Below are 27499 nucleotides of genomic sequence, written 5' to 3' on the forward strand. Positions count from 1 at the left end.
AACATTAGTGGTACATTTGACAGAAATAATTTACAACAATCTGATTTCGACTACAGACATGGTAAAATCAAGCGCATTTCTGGTCTGCTGAAAATTGCCGGTGCGAGCGCTTAAGTTAACCCCCTAAAATGGTAGTTTTTACCGCACAATTTTATTTGCGTGTGGATAACGTCTTACGGCAGCATACTGGGGTACAATTTCTAAAAATTCGAAAATCTCTAGTATCACGAAAAGTGGTTAGATTTTGAGTGTTAATAACTTACTAACGTCCGGGTAGATTTTCAAGATTCTTGCACCAATCGATTGGAAATCTTTGTACGAATTATCTCCAATAATGGAAATTATTGATTTACATTACTCAAGTATTGAAAAATGAGTAAATATATTATTTTCTATAGAAGAGCACATTTTTCTTGTGTATTTCTAACACAGATATCATAGAGAGATATCTTAGCCACTTTCGTCATGCAAAGGGAAACGCCCATTGCGGTCTTCTTCTTACTCCTCTTTATTCTATCGTGTTCAGTCGAAGCTGACCAAACTCTAATCAGCCACGCGCGCATCAGTCAGTCGTCGACCAGCAACCGGAGAAGGACTCCTATCCAGGCATTGCATTTTATCTCATCATTCGATCTTTTGAGCAAGATACGGATCAAATAAAAAGATACTATCTCGGAGCTCTTTGATCAATTTTTGAACTAAATCTTCAACTCACTTGATTCAAGATGAAATCTTCTCATCTGAGCAATCTGTGCATCAGCTAGCAATGACAGAAAGATTAAGACAGTCTGGTTGTCACTTCCGGGTGTTCTCTGACCCAACAGGGTTAAAAATAATCTGTTAGATGTCAACCAACGGAAGTAAGTAGAAGATTCGGACTATGAGGAAATTCAATTTATTTTTTCTTATATTTGTAGGTGGGAAGCAGTGGAAACGAAGGAAAATGCTCACCATGTAAGATTTACTAACATCACTAACGCCGTTCGAAATATATGGAACAATGGCCATGACAGTATACCAGTATAATTAGATTTGAATCAAACATAAACCTTGTCACCAAACAAGTGTCAAGATCATCATCAAATAGAGAGATTGAATGAGATCAGAGCGCTCTTGGATTGCTGATAATATCTTTTTACCATTCCAAGATGATCTTAGTGATCAGATGATATTGTAATGCCTGCTCCTATCGGAATAAATTTTTCACGTTCGTCGCTGCTGCTGCTGTTTATTCCCAAGCTAAAAGCTGCGGGTTCCGTGAAATCGCTCATCATGTCCATATCCATCCTGCTAGCCCATCAATTTCGTGGAGAACGTGTCCAGAAACCTTGATAACCGACACCCGTCGGAGGGATGAGCAAACCATCGAAAACAAGGTTGGACAAGGAAGCACAAAATTACCGACCGCATTTTAGGGTGAAGATGAAGCGAAGCCAAACCTCAAATTTTCAAGAGCACGGATCGGGAGAACCGAACATCCGTTTGTGCTGAAAACTTAATCGATTGGTCACCCCCAGCTAGTGACCAATCGGTTAAATTTTCAGCTTAATTAGATGTTCGGTTGAAAATTTGTGGTTTAGCTTCGATTCATCTTATCCTTAATTTAATTAACTTCGGTACCCAGTGAACCACGTATCGTATAAGAATGTGCATCCAAAATCACATATTCGTACGTCAAAAATCAGAATCGCGCAAAATGTCAGATGAAGCGTTATCAATGTCAACACAAGTTGTATATAAATCCCCAATACGATTCATAAACGACAATCTGTGTTGACAGCAAAACATGTTGTAAATAGTGCAACAAATAATCGCGTTAAGTTGTATAAACTGACAGATCATATATCAATCCAGAAAGCATCATATGAAATCGCAATAACTTAGAAAAAATTGCCACCCAAACTTGGTATCTGCTGACGATTGGCCTCAAAGAACAACATAAGAAGTGTTGCTGTACATGAAACATGCATTAATATTGGCAATTAATCACTTGCCAGATATGTATCCCTTCATGGTACAGTGGTAATGTGTTCAATTCCCAATCTAAAGGTATCACGTTCGAGGCTTGATGGACACTTTTATTTTTATTTTCATCCAAATTGTATGGCATCGTATATCTGATCGCAGAAAGTCTGAAAAAGTCGTGCCAAGTACGCATATAGCCTCCACTTTGGTAGGTATATAGCTTTTTCGTGCATTCTATACGATTGAATTGATTCATATAGAATGATGTATAACAAAAGTTTTACAAACCAAAATGTTGACTGGGTAATCTTTTGGTGTGTTTCTGTTTAACAATGGAATGAAAATCCAATTCGATTTTTTAAAAGAGTTATGAGAACTTTCCACCGTGAAGAGCGACATTAGGATAAATTATGTATTTTGGACAGGCTAAGGATATGTCTAAAAACGGCAACCGATTAACTGCCTTAAATACTAAATATTATTTTATTACGTTATGATACTTATAAACCTAATGTCTCATTGTGCTTTGAGTGCCTGGAGAGAAAAAGTTTACAAACTGTAGCATTAATCGAAGTATGCACTTCAACAGAAAAGTAATCGCCTATCTCAATGCGTGGGAAATGTCTTGCAAGAAATTCCCAAGAAAAGCTTTTTTCTTTGATCGCAGTACGCAGTTGAAAAGAAATGTCATTTCAAATGGAGCTCACTGTAAAAAATTTCTTGACCATTTCTTGAGCAGAATTTTTTTACTTTTCTCGAGCGGAACAGCATACCTACACTGAAACAAGCGTTGCAGTAATGAGAACCATGAACGTGTTTTTAAATTTACTATTCCAACCAAGATTGAGCTATCATGAACGCTTTTTATTTCCGTTTTGTTCCCTCTCGATCCAACCGCGTCGATAGCCGAGCGGCTAGCGTTCGCGCTTGACAATCGCCAGACCCTCGGTTCGATTCTAGTCTGCTGCAAGTTTTTAACCATGATATAGTAATTTTTACTATACAAATGGTGCCATGGTAAAATTGATTGCACAAAATATTCTAAATAAATGCGAATTTAGTCTGCACAAATCAAGTGGCGTTGTGTATTTAATTTAACCCTCTGATATAGTATTTTCAACCGCAATGCTGTTCTCAGTGTAGCTTTAGCCAGTGCTGGAAAAGTTCGCATCACGAAGCAGCTCACGAGTGTATACCAACGCATAACAAACATCACAGACTCGGGATCTGGCTAGGTGTGAGTAAGCCCACACCCGTCTGCTCGGGAGAACATGTCAAAAGAAGTAGCAACAAGCTCGCGAGCGTTTACTCGCGAGTAACCGAGCAAGGTGTGATTTATTATGGTTTTGACAGACAAATTAATTGTATAACCATCATATCGATAGTAAACTACTAGTTTGTAGTCAAAAGCCCTTGACAACCATAAATCTCGGAGGGTAAGCAGCTTTTTTCCCAAAAGCACAATATGACTCTGAGCAGCTCCGAACACGTTCGCGAATCACTTTTTGCTTCAGTTACTCGGGAGTCGACAGTTGCGAGTAAGCCAGCGCTCTGACGCTCGGGAACGTTTGGTTTTGTTTTTGTTCCAGTTCAGATGAAGCGTTCGCCACTTTCCATCACTGGCTTTAGCTTCAAAAATAGCGTTTTTTAGCGGCATGTCTGTTATACATTTCGGACATCAAATATACATTTTGGACACCCTCATGTGAATATAATTTGGACAGGTGCGTTATCTCAGTCGTGCTTATTCTGCACGGCGTGTGAGTCGAGACTAGTCGCTCTCACCGCGAGTGACGTGAGACGACTAATGTTAATCAAATGGGAGCGAGTCGACAATTGTCACCTCATACGACTCGTCTCACCTAACACACCGTGCAGAATAAGCACAAATATCTATTCAAAGGTTTCTTAAAAAGACCGTCATATCGTAAAGTTTAAAGAGTTTACATATGTTTTATACATTTTTTCGATTATTGGATGTGTATATTAGTGATACTCAGTAATTTCATATAATGCAAGCAAATATCATCAGATCCACGAAATACGACTGAAAGTATGCATGCATGCGACATTTCAGTGTGTTTCATCAGATGGCCAAATTATATCAACTGAACAAAAACCGTAATCTATTTTGGACACCACCTGATTTATGCCTTATATACTTATGTTAAGATTTTAGATGAACTTAGCTTCAATTTTAGACATATTTTATCATATTGCCGCCTTTGAACTTTTGTGAATGCCAATTCTGAGCACTATTATTGCGTTTAATATATGTTCTTGAAATGTACAACCTTTTGCATTCGTAGGTTTTACAGATGTTCTGTTGATACAATTTACAATTTTGATATTTTTGCAGCCAATTTTTAATGTTATGAAAATAGTAATCATTAATAAGTAGCTTAGTGTATTAATAAAGCAATACATGATTTTCCGAACATAAATTCCTCTTCTTGAGCATAGAACGACCAGCCTGTCCAAATTATATGCATGTCCAAATTATATATACATACATTCATATATAAATATATAAATTTTCTTGAAAAATCATGTCCGCGGTCCACTCAAAAAGTTGTGTAAAACTCAATGAATTTGTAAAAACTTGGGCCAAAAATGTAGAGGAAGCCGAAAAATATATAAGGGCTTATTCACAAATTTCATAACGCTGAAGGGGGTGGGTGGATGTCCTTGCGATGTTACGGCTCATACAAAACTTGTAGAATATTCATACAAAAAGCGTTACAAAAGGGTGGGTGGGTGTCAAAAATGGTAATTTTGGGCGTTATGAAATAGGTGAATGAACCCTAACCGTTCAGAGAAAACTTCTTTGATTTTTGAAGTCATGGCCACCATCGAACCACTGTGCGTTGTCACGAGTAGCTCATGCTAGCCATCCCATCATCGATGATGATTTCGCGCTCTCCATCAGCTGTCTCGCTTTCTGTCATCACGATCACCGTCAATGTTTCGCCAGCCACAAAAGCGGGACTTTCATTGTTTACCGTTTTAGCTATGATTTTAAGCCATTTTCTCGAGTGTTTAGATTCCTAGTGCGATTAAATCGAATTCCTGTGCGCAGTGTAATTACAACGGGAGAGATTATGTGTGACATATTGCTGATGAACGGGAACTGCAATGGGATTGGTCGCAAACGGGCGCGATCCGATGATACCGATTCGGACTGCCCCTTTGTCATGCAACGCAAGATGTTCGTCAACCAGATTCAGATGGATCGTCGTGACGAACGGAAGATGCGACAAATCGAAGGTTAGTGTGATAAGATTTAAAGTACCTTTGAGTAATTACAAAAAACTTCCTTAAAATCCATATGAAATTGTGTAGGTAACATAGATCGCCAAACCCATCTACAGTAACATGTTTGTGCGCTAGTTAGCACCAGCTATCATTTGGATGTCCATACATAATGCTCTATAGGGGTAGACAGGGCAAGATGAGCACCCTAAGAATGAGCTCATATATTATTCTACATGTACACGACGATGTATGTGCCAAAGGTACATCTCATACATTCGAAGGAACTTTAGACAGCGAAATGATGATACATACCAAGTGCTTTTTAGTAATCGAGTTTAGTTTGCCTCAGAGCGCTCATCCAGCGAATATGAAGTCGTGAGTTCGATCCCCACCAGAGCACGTAGCTTCTTTTCGCAGTTTCAATTTCAATTTCTACACAATACTAATAGTCCAAATTACAATTAAACCAGAATACAAATTAGATTGATTCAAAGATTCTCATTCCCCTTTTTATTTTATCAGTCACTGTCACATAATTGCCACACTTTCACTGTCCACTTATTTGTTTTTGATACTATCACTTATAACACTGATTACCTGTCTACATGCGCACGACGATGTATGTGTCAAATGTACATCTCAGCTTGTAGGTTGAAGCGCGCATTTAGCGAATAGGGAGTCGTGGGTTCGATCCCCACTGGAGCACGTGGTTTCTTTTCGCAGTTTCAATTTCAATGTGTACATTTGACACGTGTTTGTCGTGTACATGTAAACTTCAAAACATTATAATTACTTAGGCTGGAATGGTATAAAACTGGGCAATTTAAATGAGCAATATTTTCTTATTTTGATATCGTAATGCTAAACTATATGTTAAGGCATCACGGGACGTCATCATAATCACCCTATCCATTCCAAGAAGCAAATCCCAAGAACCACTCCATATATCGATGCGAAAAATGTATCACTATGATTCTATATATGTAGTGCACAACCCAATAAATTTTCAGCTTCATCGGTTCACTAAAACTCGAGATTTGCTGCCACAAAGTTTTGATGATAATTGTTAGAGTGAGACAAAAGATAGGGAAAATAACACGGTCTCCCGTGTCATCTTAACGTTGAATCTATCATCTTCTTTCTGGCGTTACGTGCCAATTGGTACAAAGCCTTCTGCTCACCATAGTGTTCTGTGAGCTCTCCCACAGTTATCAACTAAGAATCTATCTATGATTTACAGAAAAGACCGTCAACATGCTATTCTTGGGAGCGAAAACGTCCTCTCGTCAGCCCCGGCAAGGCATATGTCAGCACGAGTGTCTCAGACACGTGCGTCTCATTGGAGCCGGGGAGTACGATTTCGATTTAGTGAATGTAAGTTTGCAACGACTTCTGTTTCTGGCAACACCTAACAAATGATGAATGCAACCTTTTCAGTGCCCGCAATGGATGGGGAAGAAGGCGGACCGCAAATGTCGCATCTGTGATCGTCAATCGGTGGTCCATGCCGAGTGCACCAACTGCAATCTGGAATTGTGCGAGTTCTGCGGAATCAGCTGCCACTACTGCCCGGAAAAGATTTGCATGAACTGCGTCAACCTGTTGTAAGTGGGAAGAGTGTAATTTTTGCGGGTTTGGAATTAATTGTGTGTGTTTCGTTTCAGTAACTGCCAAACCTCCGATGTTCCTTGCTGCGAACGGTGCAAAATTTTCAACTAGGGTTGGAAATTGTGATATCTGTACTATTAGCTAGAGTTAAGTTTTGTTTTTTTAGTAGGTGTGATTAATACGCAATATTATGAAATACAATTTTGATGAAAGATAACACTGCGGAACTCGTTTTTGTCTCAAGCACCAAAATACCGCCAAATGAATCCATTGCCGTTATCATATATCATAGCACGTTTAGTTTTTTTTAGATATTGACTGTTAAAAATGCAAAATTTGACTATTTCAGACAACTTGCATGCAAGTTTACCAGCTTGTATGGCAAATTTTTTGCTTAATTTGGCACGGAATTCAAACTTCATGTTTATAACAATACTTATCAACGAAGTTCATAACACTTTCGATACTTAAAAGTTATGTTTTGCTGGTTTCGAGAAGTATTGTGTTTTGTAATATGAGAAACGGAAAAATTTTGTAAGGAAACGCAAGCATGTTGGAAAAATCGATATAATATAAATTTAGTCATGAAATTTCAACCATCTGAAATGAAAGTTAAAGTCACATATTGCATGCTTGGTAGATTAAATCATAAAAAAGTTCGATAAATCATACCATAAATTTCATGTGAACATAAATTAAAACACAGTTTTATACAACTTCAGTGACCTGTAGCTGAAAATTGTGACGTACTGGAACATTCTTGAGAACGGCATCAGATACAGCAACCCCAAATCTACTAGAGACACATAATTTGATACTTGAGACACGTAAAAATGTCATATATGTTACGCTGTGTAATTGATATTCTGTTTATTAAGTAAAACATTTTCCTGAATGAATATGGTAGGCCAAAGGGTCACAGTTATTTTTGGGGATGTGTGGAAAATATTTTCACATTTGTATTGTTTCTTTAAACTATCATAACCAATGTTCGAAGTCATACATCTGTTAGAACAGGGGTTTTCAGACTTTTTGGCCCACGGGGCACTTTTTGTAATTAAACTGTTGCGTGGAGCACCTGTTCTTCGTCATGACACAGGAAAATCAGGTTTTGTAGCACGCGTGAATCAACCCTATGATTCCAACAAAAATTGTGATTTTTGATTTATGTAGGTCAAGCTTTCATTGGATATGATTTTGTTTTAAACCAATTGCATAATTATTATCTGAAAAAATATATTCGCTTTGATTAGGATAGCCACTTTATTCCAGGCCTAAACTGTAATGATTTGACATCAAAATAGAATTGTATTGCTGTGTGCGTTTGAAATGCAAATATCAAATGCGGGAACACCAAACGCGGTAAGATTTTTTTGGCTATTTCTTATCGTAATAGGCTGTTTTTCCTCACGTCAAACTGTCATGAAACGACCTATTTTTCTGCACTGAAGTATGCAGTGCGGGAATAGTCATTACGCAACTGAAATCGGTGCTTTTGTAATGATTCATTACGCAACGCTTTCTCATTACGAAACTGTTTTGAGTTGCGTAATGAATCATAACAAAACAATTTTCCAGAAATTGTAAAATAATGATGAATGCATTCCGATATAATTTCTGATACCCTCAAGTTGTCTTCTACGAAATTGCAAAAAATGTTGTAAGTAACTCGTTGCAGAACTCGATTTTTATAGCACGAGTCGTAAATTTATCCTACGAGGCTTGCAACTTGTTCCGTAAATTACAAGGAAGGCGAAGTCAACGATTGGTTTTGTTCGCACACAGCAATATTTGTTTTTTTTTTGCCAGATATCTCAAAACGCGTTGATTGCAAACTGTAGAATTTGTGTCGTTTGGATGGGTTTTAATTTTAGTCCAGACAACTGAGCAAGTTTTTAGCGAAATTTTTGATAACATTCAAAATATCTTTTGCTTAAGACATCACAAAAAACCCTAGTTTTGAACTTGTTTATAAATCGAAATTTTATGCAATGGCATATATTCTTGGTATTTATTTGGTTACTAGTGGTCCCGACAAACTCCATTTTGCCGTCAAGTAGGCTGTTGGAAAACGTCAAGGAATCCCCCATACAAAATGAACCCCTAGTCTAGATTAATGATATATGCTGGAAGCACAGATATGCAAATTGCGAAAAAGTGCGGAAATGTTGGTGGTATTCCTTAACCCAGATAAAATTGATAAATAGGAATCGAACTCGAAATTTGAATTTCGATTATTTTAAATTTCCTGTATTGAGTCGCCTTAATATGCTTTTTTTTTGGGATTTGAACCACCGCGACCATTAATTGATCTATTGTGGTTTACCCCTGTTTACTATCGCAACGTGCTCAGTACGGAGAGTTACCATTCAGGATAACTGCCGTTATCTAATGATGCGAGGTATCCCAATCCGGAATGACCTTTAAAATAAATTTAACTAGGGTCGATGTACCAGTAGCCGCATAGCTAAGAACAAATATTCGTATAAAATCGAAAAATAACGCTAGCGTCATTATTTTTGCATCATCTAAAAGCTTTTTATCTTGGTTTTGTGGGAAAAATATGACAACTTATTATCGCTTGTGCCACTGTAGGAATACATGTGCCTATAGTAGCACTATTTCTAATGTCTGTTCCTATAGTAGCACTAGCATCACGGCGTTGGCAAAATACTAATCAAAACCGTATTTATACAAAGCTTTTATATTTTTCCTTCAAAGTGTGGATCAAAAGCTTTCGTTTGATGTTAAAAAAGTTCTTAATTCATTAATTATTTCGTACAATAAAAAATAGTTTCTTTTAGTAGTGCTACTATAGGACTCCTAACCTTCATGTCAAAAAAATATTTTGAAAAGATTTATAGAAAAAAAGGCTGTAAAAAGTCACTAGTGCAACTATAGGGGACTGTCCACTAAGGGAACAATTACCCTACTAGATTAGAGTGCTGTAACCAAATTTCAAAAGGATTTAGAATACCCTTGTTGAAATATTTTTTCCTACTTGCAAATGATGCTGGACAGTCACAAAGCAGATGTTGAGAGGTCTCTTTTTCACAGCCACAAAACCGACAGACATCAGTCTGACTTCGACTTATCTTTTTCAAATGATATCTTGCCGGGCAGTGTCCCGTAAGCAGCCCAATAAATATTCTTAGTGATTTTTTATTTAAATTCAAGATTTTTTCCATAATTTGTTTGTTTGGAGTTATGAAGAGTTTTGATTGCCTTAAATTTTTTATAGCTTTCCAATTTAACCAAATCATATTGTCCTTCCATTGCTTTAATTCCAATTGTGTTACACATTTAGATACTTCACAGAAAGGTTCTGGTCCTACATACTGAGAACTTGCGCCTTGTCTGGCAAGTAAATCGGCTTCCTCGTTTCCTTCAATCCCACAATGGCCTGGCACCCAGTACAGATGGACCTGGTTTTTCATAGCCAATTGCTTCAGAATTGTTATACATTCCCAAACCAATTTTCATTGGCATGTGAAACATTTTACTACATTCAGAGCCGCCTGACTATCTGAAAATATGCAAATCCTTGCATGACTGTAGTTTCTTTTTAAACAAATATATGCACATTCTAAGATGGCGTATACTTCTGCAAAGAAGACGGTTGTCCATCTTTCTAAAGGTATTGAAACATGAATACCCGGGCCTATAATACCAGCTCCGGCACTATCTTTTATTTTGGAACCATCTGTGTAAAAAATAATCGATCCTGGTGAAATAATAGGCCCTCCTGATTCCCATATTTGGCGATTCGTATTAAAGACACTGACACGTTAATGCTTCCAGTGGGCATTTATGCCCTTTGAAGGAAGCACCACACTAGACAACGGACTAGCATGCAACGCCCAGTGGCACAGTCAGAAAACAGTCCTCACGAAAAGTTTACCGGCCTGAGGTGGGAATCGAACCCACACTCCCTAGCACGATGCGGCTAAATGCCTGGTGACACTAACCGCACGGCTACGAAGCCCACAAATCACTTAATACGGTTTATCTACGTTCAAGATTTTTCCATCCAGTCGGCGATCATCTGTACTGATTTATCTATACGAAAATCTTCGATAGTGAACATGTAAATGGCACCTCACCTCTCTATAATTATCCACGCACAATGCGTGGATGCTTCCAAGATTTTAATAATTCCAACCAGTGGTTCGAATGATTTTCCGCTACTTTACTCGCATTAATGTCATGTTCATTTGTCCTAATAGGGACCGATCAACATCACTGAACACGTGGATGTGTCCACGCGCTTGAAAATCTCATCTCAGGAAGCGTTGCATAGCTAAGTTGCTTCGCCAATGCGGACAGAAATTTTCTAAGTCCGAACCGTAAACAACAAGGCCACGAAACGTCAAACACTTAGAAATTTTTACCTTAGCAACCGCGGCGTGCAGTCCCCTATACCGTTTTGACTCATATTCCGAACACTTAAGGTCAATAGTGACTTCTGATGTATCTTATTGGCATAAATTAGCTGATATTTGTGAGAAATGTAATATCTTCGCAAAGTCTAACTGTTGGCTGTTGGGTGTGACGATAAATTTGTTTATTTTAACTTGTTCAGTATTGTTTTTACGTAAAAGTATGAAACAACATTTTGATTCAAATGCCGAACACTGAGTTCATTCTGTCTCATATTCCGAACACCTTGATTCAAATTCCGAACAGCACGAATAAACCGTATTTAAATAAATAATTTCGCAAATAAATTTATCTGATCTTGTTCTACTGATCTTAAACTAGAGAATCATCACTGCTCCCGCGGTATAAAATATATTGGAGACGTTAAAATTGAATTCCAATTAACTGCTATTTCCTTGTAATTTGATGACATATTTCAGCGAAACATTTCAATCTAAAGGTCATACAAAAGCCGAGTGTTCGGTATATGAGTCTGTTCGGAATTTGAGACAAAACGGTACTAAGATGTTCTGAAAGATTGCCTTCTAGAAAAATCGTAGTACTTCGCAGCCTCAGCGCACTTCTTTCAGCTTTCATTTGCACGTATTGATGCAATGGAAGCTTATAAAGAACTGCCTCTAAGGCTTTTGATGGTGTATTGTGCATTTCTCCTGTTATAGCTATACAGACCAAACGTTGTAATTTCGCTAACTTTTGTTGGGATGTAATTTGATTTGTTTAAGGCCACCAAACAAATGAGGCATAAACAATTCTGGGTCTTACAATAACCGTGTAAATCCAATGAATCATATTAGGTTTGAGTCCCCTTTTTTACCAAATGTTTTCTTACTCACCCAGAGAGCATTCGTGGCTTTACTTATGACCTGCTCTAAGTGTAAGCTCCAGTTAAGTTTGTCATCTAAAATGATCCCTAGATACTTTACACTGGATGAATATTGTAAAATGGATCCATTAATTATCAAGCTTTTAAGTGTAATTTCCTTTTACGAGTAAATGGAACTAAAACTGTTTTTGATGGGTTTATCTGTGGGTTTATATTTAGCCCTTCGTTTTGGCACCACTCAACAGTGCAGTTTAGTGCAGATTGCATTCTGTGATGATATGATCAAACTTTCCACGTACTATTATGCTCAGACAACCAGAAATCGCATCAAATTTCACGTAATAACTCGTTTATTCATACACATTACACCAAACCCGCAAAACACGGTGGTTAAAATCGTCATATTGATGAGGTTCCTCGCATAAAACGCTTTTTTCTGAGTTCATTTGTACATTTTGTTTCGTCCCGTACATTCGTACAAAGTAAGTCGAATAAATCCGTAGCAGCTGTCAAATCAATATTTGTTATCATAAAATGAGTCGCATAAGATCACAGGTTAGTTCGGTAGAAAATTTTTACACTCGCATTGTATGCTATTATTCATCACATATTATATGCACGTATATCGCCTCCACTTTTGTACGTAGAAGGCCTTTTCACGACATCATATAAGTGATATGTTGCACGTACAAAGCCTCCAGGTGATTTCGTTATGCGTACATTTTGGTTGTCTGGGTGGCTGTATCATCAGCAAATCCTATAACTTCGAAGCCTCTTTCTACAAATTTATTGAGAATGCCATCAACAACAAGGGACCATAATAAAGGCGACAATACACCTCCTTGAGGACAGCCCTTAGTAGTCCTTATTGTTATCGATGATTCCCCTAATTCGGAAAACACTTCTCTACTTTTCAGCATTTTCATTATCCAAACTCTAACGGTGGGGTTCAAAGTATCTTTTTTCCATTGATTTTTTAATAGATTTGTAAGACGTATTATCAAAAGCAACTTCCACGTCAAATGCAACGAGAGCAATTTCTTATTTGTCAAGAGTACTTTCTATTTTTGTAACTAGATTGTATAAAGCTGTGACAGTAGATTTATATGGTTGATAAATAAATTGAAACCTATTAAGAGGAATTGTGCGTAAATATTCTAATTTAATATATTCATCTATAATCTTTTCCATGATTTTAAGCATGGTAGATGTAAGACTTAACTGTCTAAAAAATTGTGGAATTATTTTGTCCTTTTTCCTGCTTTAGGAATAAAGACAACACGAAATTGAGTCCATATCTATGGTATATGACCAAACGTGAAACTAGCTTTGAAAATAGTTGTTAGATAATCAATCAGTGCTTCTCCACCCTTCTGTAGAAGTGCAGGAAAAATACCGTCCTTCCCAGGCGATTTGAACGGTTCAAAGGAGTGTATTGCCCATTTAGCTTTAGATCGCGTGAAGATGGTATTAGGTATGACTGAAATGCTTATAGTCCCGGTTGGCCTACAACTCTCATCAATATGAGCACCCCCTTCATCTTCGCTTGACGCTAAATATGATCCTGGGAAATGCGTCTACATCATTATTTTAAGAGTTTCCTGTGTATCAACAGTGAATTTACCGTTTGTTTCCCGTACAGTTTCCAAACCAATTGAATGGTCTTTAGAAAGCACTTTTTGCAGTTTCGTTGTTCGTGTTCGTGTTCCCAAATTCTGATTATCAGCCGATACCATCCATGTCAGCGGCCTTGTTGTTTTTGAGCTGTTGAATGGTATCCTTAACTTCCCCATCGTGGGAGCTGGTTGGTTTCCACTGTCCGCTGTGCTGTCGTAGCCATCGTCTTCGCTGTCCTGACCTTCTGTGTCTGAGTTCTCTGCGTCATTTAGGTGGTCATCGTAGTGCTGCTTCCACATTTCAATCACCTCGCGTCTGTCCGACAAGATGCTCCCATCCTTTCCGGCACATTTCAGCTCGCGGAACGAAGCCTTTGCGGGATGTGTTGAACTTCTGATAGCACTTCCGCGTTTCTTAAGAATGGTAAAGCAACTCCATCTCTTGGCATTCCACCTCTTCCAGGTAATCAGTTAATAGTAGAAATGTTGTATTAGCGGTGGATAGTGACTGACAAATAGGAAGTATTTAGCATGGTTCATCAGTTAAAAAAATCGCCTTATTTTTTTTTTTAAAGACACCGACACGTTAATGCTTCCAGTGGACGATTTGTCCTTTGAAGGAAGCACCACACTAGACAACGGACTAGCATGCAACGCCCAGTGGCACAGTCGGAAGACATTCCTCACGAAAAGTTTTCCGGTCTGCAGCGGGAATCGAACCCACACTCCTTAACACGATACGGCTAGGTGCCTGGAGACACTAACCGCACGGCTACGAAGCCCACAAATTAAAATAACAAATACATCAATGTCTTGGATATCTAACCAGTTTTGGGTTTGTAAATTTAGATCAGAGTAACAATATTGAAAAGACGAGCATTTCTTTCTATATGAACCGAACAAAACTATCAATACAAACATTTATTCATAAAGCTCTTCTTCTCTTCTGGCTACATATCTATACATACACTATAGGAAACTGTCCTCCTGAACGAGGATATGGTACTTTTCAACTGGCTGGATTTGTGCTTGATTGATAAGTACGTTGCAATACAAACGTAATTGATGAGTAGTTAAAAATGTATAGTTTATCTAAGTAAAAATAGTTCGGACGAAACAAACGATAACAATGCAAAACGATATCACAAAATCACTGATTAAAGTATTAGAAAAAATATGGAAGAAATTATTCTAGATGAGAAATGAACATTTCTGCGAGCTTAGCATTATGGCTGCTTCCCGGTTGAATTCCAACCGAAAAATGCTTGGCTCGACCTGCTTTTCCATAAGGCGTTAAAACATAATTTCGGATGGTCACGTTTTCGAAACGAAACACATAAGTGACTGGATCTACAGTTTCTGCAGCTCGGTCGCGTCCTTGTAGATGCCACTGTTGACGGACTTGACAATACCGACGCTGTAGTCATCGTCGTCGATCATATGAGTTGAAGCCAACAGCCGATCATCGTTGGAGTCCTTCGGCGAGCGCATGAACAACCTGGATGGGATTATAGGGAGATGTCAGTTGTTTTATTACCATTATGAGGATGATAAACAACTAAAGCCGTTTGAAATACCTTTTTGCGTTTGTTGAAACCATATAAACTCAAAGGTAGCGAATAAACCTTATTAATATAAACTAACTAAACAGCAGCAGTTAGGTGCACAGGTGAGCTTGACATGTGGTGCTTCTACGAAATATGCGTGGTTGAGTTAGATATAAAATATTCACGGGATGGTGATAATATTAGTGGATACTATTTATTAGTTGAATTAAAACCATTTGAATTTAAGTACAAACTTAACAACTTTTTTTCTAGTAGTGGAAACATGGTCATCTTACAAAGCTAACTGTGGATGAACACATAATTCTTCAATACTTATTGGCACTTTTTGATTGTTTAAAATATCATTTTTACATATTCCTTATCCTAACTGGGTTAATAGCTGCTTGATTAGTAATCCTTTGGGTTAGTGACTTGTGTTTCAAGCATTTGAAGGCACTCTGAAAAAACTGAAAAATCAAAATAACGTAAGGGTAAATGCAAAATGAAATCATAAAGAAAGTAACACCATTAAGCGACAACAACTACTATACAAACACATACATTTGCCCCTAGCCTAACAAATACAACACGATCCACGTGGAAATCTTACTTGGCTAAAGTGGAGCTGGTTGAGCGGCCAAAGTTCGGTCGCGGAATGTCGTCCAGGCCGCGGTGTACCGACACGGTTTCCGGATCTAGCAGGGCTCCGGCCTCCACCAGGGCAATGTATTCGGGCGTCTGGAGGGAGGCTTTCGTGGGTTTCTTGTACAGCTTGAGCATTAGCGAGGAACAGACCACCGATACGGAGCTGAGAGCCATCGCCGCCGAGGCCATCCAGGGCTGATGATGTACCAGGGGAAGACAAAAATATGGGTCAATACTACAATCAAGAACGATTTTGCCAATAAAATGAATCACTCTTACCTCTAGAATGAATCCAAACGGAGTGAAAATGCCGGCCGCCAGTGGGATACCCAAGAGATTGTACATGCTGGCAAACAAGAAGTTGAGATGTATCTTTCGAACAGTTTTGCGAGATAGATCCAGACAGGCAACCACGTCCAGTAAGTCGTTCTAAAATCACAAAATCGATTTTTTTAATCTTTCATAAGCAATTTTATTCCCAACCTACCCTCATCAATACAACATCAGCCGCTTCGGCAGCCACATCCGTCCCGGAAGCGATCGAAATTCCTACATCGGCCTGTGCCAGAGCCGGACTATCGTTCACACCATCACCTACCATTGCCACTCGCATTTGGTTTTCCTGTATCCGCTGGATCTTGGCCACTTTGTGCGAAGGAAGCACCTCGGCAAAAACCCGATTGATGCCAACTTGACGGGCAATGTTACCGGCAGTGTTCTTGTTGTCCCCCGTCAGCAGAATCACTTCGATACCCATCTTCTTTAGCGTGTAAACGGCAAGGTGCGCTTCCGGTTTGACCATATCCGATACGGAAACCATACAAATCAGTTGATTGTTGATGGCGCACAGAATCGCCGTATTACCCATCTGTTCTTCCTCCGTCATTTTGATGTTGATCTCCGGCGGAACGATTACCGCGTTTCGATTCATCCACTCCCGGTTCCCTATCAGAACGTTGTACTCATTGACGCGCGAAAACGCTTCCACACTAGTGTCAGGCTCTATGGTTTCCAACTGAAGCAGCTGTTGAAGCTCCATGGTGTTCTTCTGGGATGGGCTCAAAGATGGAATCAGCTCCTCCACAACCGCGCCGTTCACAAAGCTCACCGAAGTCGCATCACTTTTGTACGAATTTTGATAATTTTTGATCTTCTCCGATCTCATCCCATCGCTCAAAACCCCGTTGATATTGGAAATCACACAGCGAATGCCACATCCGGGAACAGCCATGAAGTTCGAACACTTACTGAACGAGTCGATCTCCAGGACATCCTTCACGAACTTTACAACAGCCGTGGCAATCGGATGCTCACTGTTCACTTCTGCCGACCCAATGATGCTCAGAGCACGTGCCAGCGAACATACATGCGGTTTGACGAACATGCATATCCGGGATGTCATTGGCATTCCGTACGTAATCGTTCCGGTCTTGTCGAATACCACCGTCTTTACCTTGTGTGCATTTTCCAGCGGTCCCGCCCCTTTCACCAGGATGCCATGAAGAGCACCCACCCCAGTGGACACCATCACGGCGGTTGGCGTGGCCAACCCAAGTGCGCATGGACATGCGATTGCCAGGACGCTTAGAGCGCACCGAAAAGCGTAGCTGAAGATGATTTCCTCCCGATTTAATCCCTCCTTGGCCGCCTCCGACATGGGAATGTGATTGATGTCCACGTAGCCGCTAATAACCCATCCGATCAGCGTGACAACCGAAACCGCCACTACAAAGGGCACAAAGTACCCTGCGATCTTATCCGCCAGCTGTTGAATCGGAGCTTTGGATGTTTGTGCTTCCTCCACCAGCTTCACGATCTGAGCCAGTGTGGTATTCTCTCCAGTGTGCGTTGCCGTGACCAGCAGTAGCCCATTCTGATTAATAGAACCACCGATGACGACAGAGTTTTTCTTCTTTGGCACTGGCATAGACTCCCCGGTGATCAAGCTTTCATCGCACGTTGAATTGCCGCATAGCACTTTGCCATCGACGGGAACCTTACTACCGGGGACAACTTTGAGGATGTCACCTCGCTGCACTAAATCGACCGAGATTACCTTCTCCGAGAGGACTGAGTAATCATCGCCCAGCGTTACCAGTACCGCATCGGTAGCTTTGAGCGAGAGCAGCTTGGACAAGGCTTCGGAAGTTTTCCCTTTAGCTATGTGCTCGAGCCACCGACCCAGTGAGATGAATATGAACAACATCGGTGGCGTGTCGAAGAAGGTCAGCGGAGACGTTTTCATTTCCATGACCATGGCAGCGACCAGCACTCCTATTGAGTAGAGGTAGCTAACGGTGGTAGCCATCGTTATGAGGACATCCATGTTGCTGGCACCGTGTTTCACGGCTCGATAAGCTTGGATGTAGAAGTGCCATCCTCCGAAGAACTGAACCGGTGTTGACAAGACAAACATGATGAGGTTTTCCATGGAAAGTCCCGGAAGAACGCAACACATATCCTCGTGGCTGTGCGTTTCCATGAGGACCATGAAGTAGATCATGGCGATCATGCAAGGTCCGCCGAAAGCGAGAGAAATGAGAAAAGCATTCCTCCACTTGCGGATTTCCTCTTTGTGCTCCAGGTAACTGTGTGCCATTTTGTCCTTGTTGGACAGTACCAACGCTTGGAAGCCTAAACTCTGGATTGTTTCACATATCGTTCTCGCGCCAGTCTTTTCGTTGTTGAATGTGAATTTGCCCCTCTTCAAGGTCAGCGCTATGGACGCCTTGAGTACACCGGGGATCTTCAACACCGTTTGTTCGATTTTGTTAACGCAGGAACTGCACGTCATGCCCAGGATTTCGATTTCCACCTCGGCTTCCCCCGTTCCTGGCTCGTCAATGACTTCTGTCGGGAAACCGAGGTCCGTTATGGATTTGGCAATATCCTCTGGACCGGTCAACGTGTGGTCGTACTTGACCTCTGCTTTGGCTGCTAGTAGTGCGATCAGAATCGATTCCACGCCGTAGATCTTCTTGCAGTGCTTCTCAATTGCCGAAACGCAACTGGCACACGTCATACCCTGTATGTGCAGAAAGCATCGTTTGAAGCTATCCTTCAGCTGGACCTGCTTACCGTTGGCATTCCCATTCGAAGGCGTGAATCCATCGTCAATTGAAATTATCTTCTCCGAACGGGGCTCTCGTTTGCTGTCAGTCTTTTGAGTTACATTGTCTTCACCGGCTACCTTTGCCTCGAATCCCATATCGTCAATTAGTTCTGCAATTTGCTCCGGACTGATCACTTTCGGATCGTATTCCACTAGGCCCAGCTTCTGATCGAGTAGGACCTTAATCGAGACGATACCAGGTTTGTCTTTGATGTTGCCTTCGATGTTCCTGACGCACGAATTGCACGTCATGCCTTCTATACTTATTCGAGCTAACGACACATCGCTTTTGGATCCGTTCCTATCGTCGGTGTAGACGCACTCGAAGCCCATGTCGTCGATATCGGCCGCAATCTGAGCCGGATCCGTCAAGGTGGGATCGTAGTCTATGTAGCCGGCATTTTCGGCCAGAATTACACTAATTTTGATTATGCCTAGCTTACTGCCGATGTTGCCTTCGATGTTCTTGACGCACGACTGGCAGGTCATACCGATGATCGGTAACCGCACGGAAGCTACCTGCTGCTCCTCCAGTAAGCCGGTCGATTCGCCGTAGTCGTCCATATTTTCTCTGCAAGAAACGGATAGAAGGTAGTGAGCGTTAGTATATTTGAATCGAATTTTTGAATGCGGAAATCAGTATTAAGACGGCATTTAAAGTGCTTTAACCCTCTAATACCCAAATTTTTATTTTCGATCTAAATATCATTTTCAGTTATCTAAAATCATTCTTAACACGTTTTGGGCAATGTTTCGTTTTTATTCGCAAATCTATGAATTTTGGTTTTTGATTTTTATAATTTTTATATTTCAACATCTCTATCCTTTTTATTTTTTTCTTGAAGCCTCTTCTAGTTACTGATTTTTGGCAATAATAAAAATTCAAATTTTAACGGTACAGTTAACTCTCCCTTACTCGATATTCCGTATCTCGATATCGAGTTAGAGAACCATAGTAAAAGATGGTTTGTCGGGCATTTGTCCGTTATCTAAGAATACAATTTTCAAAAATACAAAATGTTTCAAAATTCATAAAAAACTTTTTTTATATGTGTGTTATGAGTCAAGATTTATGCCAAAAGTAAAATCATTTTGATTTCCGAGCTACGAAAAAATACACAAAATTCCAAAGTGTATCCCGTCTAAAGGCGAGGTTGGGTATATTAGAGGGTTAGGGAAAATCTTTATGGCGAAGTAAATGTTAGGTGTCGGTAACTCTACTTATGACCAATCGGCTTATTGTGGCTTCCAGCTGAATAACATTCCTCAAGCAAATACATGGTTTTGCTGACAGTGTTAATGACCTCGGTTGAAAAACAGAATTTTCAGTAGAAGCTTTGAATTATCAAAAAAGAAAATTGTGCTAATCCTATGTATTGGGTAAGGGGAATCTATGACATTTAGTCGAAAGACATTTGGTCGAATAACATTTAGTCGAATGACGTTTGGTCGAAAGTACATTCGGTCGAACCGACATTTCGTGGAAAGGTAAGTGGTCGAATCTTAATCGTATGGAAACAAAGTTTTACGTTTAGTCTGACTATAATCGAGAGTAGCATTTTGTTGCTAATACAAGAGAGATTGAATAATTGAAAAAGTATCAGCCATTTTACTAACAATCTCTGAACGATTAGCAAAATTTTGTTATTCAATTTGATGGACGCTCTCTCAACATATTGATCAACCTCTTGCGTTTTTAATGTTTCATGCTGCTTTTTCGTTCAGGCATGTTCTGCAATTCGAGATAAGTTGATCTTAAAAGGAAGAAAGTCATTTTTTGTCTCCTCAGTAAGCTCGTCTTCCTTTACCCGATTCATAAAATCAGCACAATTTTCATTTTTAATAATTCAAAGCTTCTACTGCAAACTATGTTATTCACCCGAAGTCATCAAAGCCATATATTTGCTTGAGGAATTTTATTAAGCTGGAAGTAACAATAAGCCAATTGGCCATAAATGTTTTCCTTAAAGCGACTTTTTCCTGTCGTTTTAATTATGATTTCCGCATTCAAAAATCTTACCCACTTCCGTAAGCGAAAAGACCCGGAATTCAAAGAAAGATCCCAAGCACTCTCTCTGAATTCTTCCATCAGATGAAGATCAGCAGTTCATTACAAAGAACCATGACATTTCAAAAGAGTAATAAATAATGCGAACCTTCACAGCGTTGAGTAATAAAATAAAACCTTGAGCATTTTTTCAAAGAACGATGATACAGTCATCTGTCCCTTACTCGATATTGAAGGGACCATCGAGTTAGGGAGGTATCGAGTTACAGAACACTAAACCAGTGCAACTGCGATCTAAGGAACCATCGAGTTAGCCATGAAAACCAACTTTTACTATGGTTCTCCAACTCGATATCGAGATACGGAAAATCGAGTAAGGGAGAGTTAACTGTAATTTCAAAAAATAGTAAATTTACTAGAGCTAAATATTTCAGTCAATGTATAAAACAACTATTTCCGAAAATTTCAATTAATTAAAAGATGTAAGGAATTTGAGAATAAGACGACATACAATGTCCCATTTTTTATTCAACAACAGGGATTCAGATTACTTAAAATAATACATTATCTCACCAACTTTGCAAAATTAGAAAACAATAATTAATTTCACCGAGTGATAATAAACCATTTAAAAATAAGCTTTCAACTAAATTTCCGTTCAACTAAACGTCATTCCAGCAAAAAAAAAGTTCCAAAGCAATTCGACCAAATGTCCTTTCGACCAAATGTACTTTCGACTAAATGTCATTCGACCAACCGTCATTCGACCAAATGTCATTCGACGAAATGTCCTAAACCCGGGTAAGGGAAGCCGCGTTGACAGAGTCGACAAAAGTTGGCTTGCTTCAATTTAAGATCAGCTTATTTCGAATAGCAGAACATGCCTGTACGAAAAAGCATGACACGTCTAAAACGCAAATTGAATAGAATAACAACATTTTGATAATCGCATATAGATTGTTAGTAAAATGGCTGATACTTTTGGAACTATACAATCACTCTTGTATTAGCGACAAAATGCTACTCTCGACGCTAGTCAGACTAAACGTAAAGTTTTGTTTCCATCATATTTAGATTCAACCACTATCCTTTCCACGAAATGTCGGTTCGACCAAACATTATATGCTTTCTGTTGCAACTAAACCTTTTCGACCAAATATCCATTCGACGAAATGTCCGTTCGACCAAATGTACTTTCGACCAAACGTCGATCGACTAAATGTCATTCGACTAAACGTCTTTCGACCAAATGTCATAGATTCTCCGGCTTTAGGACATTTGGTTGAATGGCTTTAGAACATTTCATTTAATAATGATTGATCAAAAAATCGTTTGGTTCAGCTGATATTAAACCGAACTTGATTTTTTGCACAATGGAGGATTTTAAGTTTATTTTAGGCAAACATATTTTTCATCAGGGGACAACAACGAAACTATCCACAGGATGAATTCTTGTAAATGCATTTTAGCCATTTTTGGAATGGAAGACGAGGGGTATTATTTTATCCAATTTTGTCGATTATTAAAACGAAAATAATCAAACAAGAAAATTGTGTTTATCTGTGAGTCGCGTGAGATGAGACGAATCGACTTAGGTGACAAAAATTGACTTGCCTCCTTTTAAGATTAGCTCGTCGCGATTCATCCGACTTGCAGAATAAGCCTGAATGAGAAAAATGACATCAAGTGACGTCAATTGGGTCAAGGGTAAATTGGTTTTGTGGGGCTATCAGAAGGCCGGCAAAAAAAACCTATTCCCCACTGGCTAAAAAATCCTCAATCGGCTAAATTTTCGTCTGACTGTACTTTCGACCATATATCATTGGCTTCTTAAAACTTTTAAATTCTTTTCGACCAAACGTTATTCAACTATATGTCATTCGACCAAATGTTATAGATTCATATTTGTGTTCAGTAGAGAATAGATTGTCAACTGGTGCTTATGATAACATAATTTTAATCTTGGCAACGTTACGTTTATGTAACTTTCAAACAAACTATTGATGGTTGATTACTACAAGTGTAGACATAAACTCTTATTCCTATTATTTCATATAGTTAGCATTTAGAACATTTTTCATGTCTTCATCAAAGTTGTTAGATAAAGCTCAATTGTTGTTTGATGGTAAAAACACATGCACAGACTCTTATAGACAAAGGCTTTTATTACCTGTCGAAAGGGAAATGATAGATTCATGAATTGTAAGGGTTGTCTGCGCCATATTGCGCCGGAAGCAGGTATTGGGGACTAAACTATCCCTTGAAAAAGAGTTATTTATGAATAACTTTGTTATTTCAAAAGAAAGCATAATGATAACCGCCGTGTCTATCCAAATATTAAGAAAGATAGTTTTTCTATCTCACTACTAGATGGATTGATCACAGAACCTTTTGCATCAAAAGATGCACTTTAATATATTAAGAAACTTCTCCAACCAAATTTTATCGCTAAAATCAACGGTTTGAGCGCTATTCAAGAAGCGCACAAAGTCAAAAAAAAAAAATTACAGTACATTGGTGATCGAGTGTGTAGCTCGTCGTATTTAAGCAAATGAATGAAAAAAGACGAAAACTACCACCACTGGTAGATGAAGAAGGATTTTCTCTATTGTTAAATATCGTGTAAATCTATTCGTTTGCTCAGTAACACCAAGCTACACACAATGGCTTTTAGGACGAGATCATAAGTTAAGCGAGATATACACATACCTCTCATTTTTGTCGTTACTTAAAATATCATTTGAATAGTTCGACAGATGCAGACTAACATTCCTTCCCAATCGCAACTGACTGTAAGTACTTGGCTGGTGCCATAATTGATCTACAAAGTGAGAGCTCTGACGAAAACTCCCACCCATACCCTCGTAACGCTTTTTATATCAACATTTCACAAATTTTGTATGAAGCATTTTAAATTAAATTTAAAATATACAATCGAATCTTTACCAGCTCATCCCTGCAACAATTTCTGGAGGAAATTATTAGAGACTTTCTGGAGCAATCCTTGGAGGAATTCCCGAAGAAAAAGATGTAGACATCTCTGCAGCAATCCCTGTAGAGATTTTCCTAGAGTAATCCCTAGAGGAGTCTGTGGAGAAACTCCTGTAGGAAGGATTATCTAATTTAATTACTGAAGGACTCCTGCAAGCATCTCTGGAGGAACCCTTGGAGGAATCCATAGAGAAATTTCTGTATAAATCCCAGGTGAAATCTCTGGAGGAAACTATGAAGAGATATAGAGATTTTACTGGAGAAATTTTTGTAGACATTTTCCTAATGTAATCCCTAGAGAAATCGTTAGGATAATTTCTGTTAAAGCTATAGCAGCAGTTCATGGGATAATCTCTGAAAAAAATCAAAGAGAAACTCTTGGAGGAATCCCTTGATGATTTCTGTGAGTCCTAGAGCGAATCTTTCGAGAAAATTTCTGGGGTACGTCATGAAGCGATTTTCTTGGTGGTAACGGTGTGAGAATTCCTGGATGAAATTTTTGTGGAATCTCTTGATGAATTTGTGAGTTGTAGAACACCTGGGGGAATTCCTGATAAAATCCCTTGAAGAATTCCTGGTAAAATCCCTGGAGCGAGTCGTGGAAGAATCCCGGAAAAAAACCTTTGGAATAATTCCTGGACAAATCTCGAGAGGACTACTTGGTGATATCTTTTTATGTATCCGTCGAGGGATCTTCGGAGAAAATTCTGGAAAAATCACTAGAGAAATATCTTGAGTAATCCTTGAAGAGATTGTCCTAGTGCAACTTCTGGGACCATTCCATGAGAATGCCTTGAACATATCTCTAATAAAATCTTTATAATGGGGCCTAAACAACCCCCCCTCCCCCCCTTGGAGAAATCTCCGTAAAATTCCGGAGTATTCCTGTAAGAATTTCTTGAAACAGATCCTTGAGGAATCCTTGGAAAGATTGGTGAAAGAATCTCATTAAGGATTTACTGGAGAAATCTATGAAGGAATCACTGAAGACATTCCTGCAGGAGATTACTTGCAAAATCTCGAAGTAAAATAATCCCTGTAGCAATATCCCTGCAAAAAGCCCTGATGGAATCCCTGGAGGAAATCGATGTAGGGATTGCGGTAGAGATCATCTTGGAGGATTTTCTGGTAAAATCCTTGGAAGAATCTTCGAATGAATTCCTGGAGAAACCTCTGGAAGAGTCTCTGGAGATATTTAGAATGTTTCGGAACTTTTGAAGGAATCTCTGGAAGCTTTCCTGAAGGAACACACGGACCCTATTGGAACTGGTCCCAAAATTGCGAAAAACATGAATTATAACTTGTCGAATGATGGCGATTCCTTATATTATAAAGCAGACCAGGGGCATTGGTTCGAATTGCACCGGTCGAGGATCTTTTTGGGAATGTTTGCATAACGTATCTTCAAACATGCCAAACAATATACCATCCAGAGTTCTATTCTAGGATTCCATATCTTTCATAAAAAGCTAAAAAACGAAAAAACGAAGTTATTTTGACCCTGAATGAATAATGTGTCACTTTGTTGTAGCGCTGCTCCCTGTTTACAAATTGACGTTTCTTATTATAGTGTAGACTGGCCCTTAAACAAAACAAGTTGCAAAACTCAACGGGGCACCCCTTAGATATGAGCCTTAGGGCAAGTAAAAATCTCTCTCAAAATTTCAACCCAATTGGTTGCTTCACCAGCTGGCGCATTCATTTTGAAGTTTGTATGGGATATTCGTTTAAAACATATTGAAAATCGACCCTTTGTCACTGTTTCGCTCCGTATACTAGTTGATCGCGGTCAATTGAGCCTAGAATGACAAATACACTAGTTAATACCCTACTGAACATAATTGCAGAAGGTTGTATCTGGATTTTAGCTCATTTTCCTTACCCCTTCAGTGGTTGAACTTTAGGCTTAGATCAGTACTCCCGTGCAATCACATATGTACATGCGCCTTGTCCAGCAGCTCGCCCAGCGTCATAGGTGGCTATGATGCGCTTAGTGGCTATGTTGAAGAAATACACAGCAGTATAGCATGAACTTAACAAATCTACTTCAGGTACCGTTTTGACTCATATTCCGAACACTTAAGGCCAACAGTGACTTCAAATGCATCTGATTGACATAAATTGGCGGGTATTTGTGTAAATTTTCATTTCTTCACAAAGTCTAACTGTTAGCTGTTGGGTGTACCGATAATAATGTTAATTTAATTAGTTTTAGTATTGTTTTTACGTTAAAGTATGGAACAACATTTTGATTCAAATGCCGAACACTGTGTTCAGTCTGTCTCATATTCCGAACACCTTGATTCAAATTCCGAACAGCACGAATAAATCGTATTCAAATGAATAATTTCGCAAATAAATGTATCTGAGCTTGTTCTACTAGTCTCAAACTTGAGAATCATCACTACTCCCGCGGTATAAATGATATTGGAGACGTTAAAATTGAATTGCAATTGACTACCGTTTCCTTGATATTTGGTGACATATTTCAACGAAACATTTCAACCAAATCTTCATACAAAAACCGAGTGTTCGGAATATGAGTCTGTTCGGAATTTGAGACAAAACGGTAGTTAAAACACCAACTTTTCCAATTTTAATCATGATACAACTTTCTACAATATTGTTCGTTATGATATCAAGAAGTGTTTTTGACATGCTGGGTTCAATTGAACGCGATCAACAATTTTCTGAACCAAACAGTAGATGATGTGCTGTTTCCCATATGTTTGAGCTGAAAATCCCATATTAACATCAATTCAAATGCACCAGCTCATGGAACGACCAAATGAGCTGAATTTTTCAGGAAGTCTCTCTTTTACCCTAAGGAATAATCCTGGGGGGTGCCCCGTGAAATCACACAACTTTATTTTTCTCCCATACTGAGCTGGGCCAGTCTATTATAGAGCCCTTATTTAATTCCCATATTTAATGTTTTCAAACTCGCTGCCGACGTGCCTATTATGGACCCACATGAAATTTCTAAATGTGGACCCTCTTGTGTGGTTTCATTTGCAAAACTGTTTAAATATATGTATTTATGCACTTCAGGTCAAATATTTTGCCCAACAATGCAAACGAAGATCCCCCGGTGGATTTTTATAGGAATAAAGTCACTTTGAGAGTTTATTTTTTTTCTGTTGGTAGGGGGTCCATAACCGGCATCGATTCTATATGTAACGAAATATTTTGGACACAATATATGCAAGCGGTAAACGCGCGGCTATTCAGGAAGATTATGCTGTTCGTCATGTGTTGGAATCCCACCGGTTCGAAGATCTTTTAGGGATGGACATTTTCTCGAAAGTTAAGTGAATGGTGTCACATTATATTTGTATCATTATCCTACACCAGGGACATAGAGTGTCAATGATACACGATAAACACGTTCAAGCAATGGTAAATTGGTTCAAACAAATGGTTAATAACTGTGGAAGTGCTCATAAGAACACTAAACTGAGGAGCGGGCTCTGTCTAAAAAAAAAAGAA

The 27499-nt window shown here is 39.1% G+C and overlaps 2 protein-coding genes across 7 annotated transcripts in view; one reads left to right on the top strand and one right to left on the bottom strand.

Annotated features, from left to right (window-relative positions):
- Positions 1-4906: 4906 nt before the first annotated feature.
- On the top strand, positions 4907-7045 carry LOC5578080. Its single transcript, XM_001656723.2, has 4 exons — positions 4907-5232; positions 6461-6594; positions 6658-6824; positions 6885-7045. Exons 1-4 carry the CDS (start codon positions 5067-5069, stop codon positions 6937-6939), a joined length of 522 nt encoding a protein of 173 aa, XP_001656773.1. The 5' UTR covers positions 4907-5066; the 3' UTR covers positions 6940-7045.
- Positions 7046-14613: 7568 nt separating this feature from the next.
- The window catches only part of LOC5578081 (copper-transporting ATPase 1), a 54260-nt gene continuing 41374 nt past the window's right edge, over positions 14614-27499 (bottom strand). For 4 of the 6 annotated variants that reach the window (XM_021853644.1, XM_021853647.1, XM_021853649.1 and 1 more), the window contains 4 exons: positions 16387-19582; positions 16179-16328; positions 15865-16094; positions 14658-15205 (listed from right to left, as the gene is read on the bottom strand). In XM_021853644.1, the coding sequence (XP_021709336.1) occupies positions 15058-15205; positions 15865-16094; positions 16179-16328; positions 16387-19582 (3724 nt within the window). In that variant the 3' untranslated portion in view covers positions 14658-15057. Of the gene's footprint in view, positions 15206-15446; positions 15722-15864; positions 16095-16178; positions 16329-16386; positions 19583-27499 lie in introns of those variants that run through there. The other 2 variants (XM_021853643.1, XM_021853646.1) reach the window with 2 other exon arrangements.

The sequence above is a fragment of the Aedes aegypti genome, chromosome 3 (genome assembly GCF_002204515.2).
Source record: "Aedes aegypti strain LVP_AGWG chromosome 3, AaegL5.0 Primary Assembly, whole genome shotgun sequence".
NCBI classification, from domain to species: Eukaryota; Metazoa; Arthropoda; class Insecta; order Diptera; family Culicidae; genus Aedes; species Aedes aegypti.

Coding starts and splice junctions, on each gene's coding strand:
- LOC5578080 (XM_001656723.2), top strand. CDS start 5,067: ATGTGTGACATATTGCTGATGAACGGGAACTGCAATGGGATTGGTCGC. Junction 5,233..6,460: donor GAAGATGCGACAAATCGAAG/GTTAGTGTGATA, acceptor TATGATTTACAG/AAAAGACCGTCAACATGCTA. Junction 6,825..6,884: donor ATGAACTGCGTCAACCTGTT/GTAAGTGGGAAG, acceptor GTTTCGTTTCAG/TAACTGCCAAACCTCCGATG.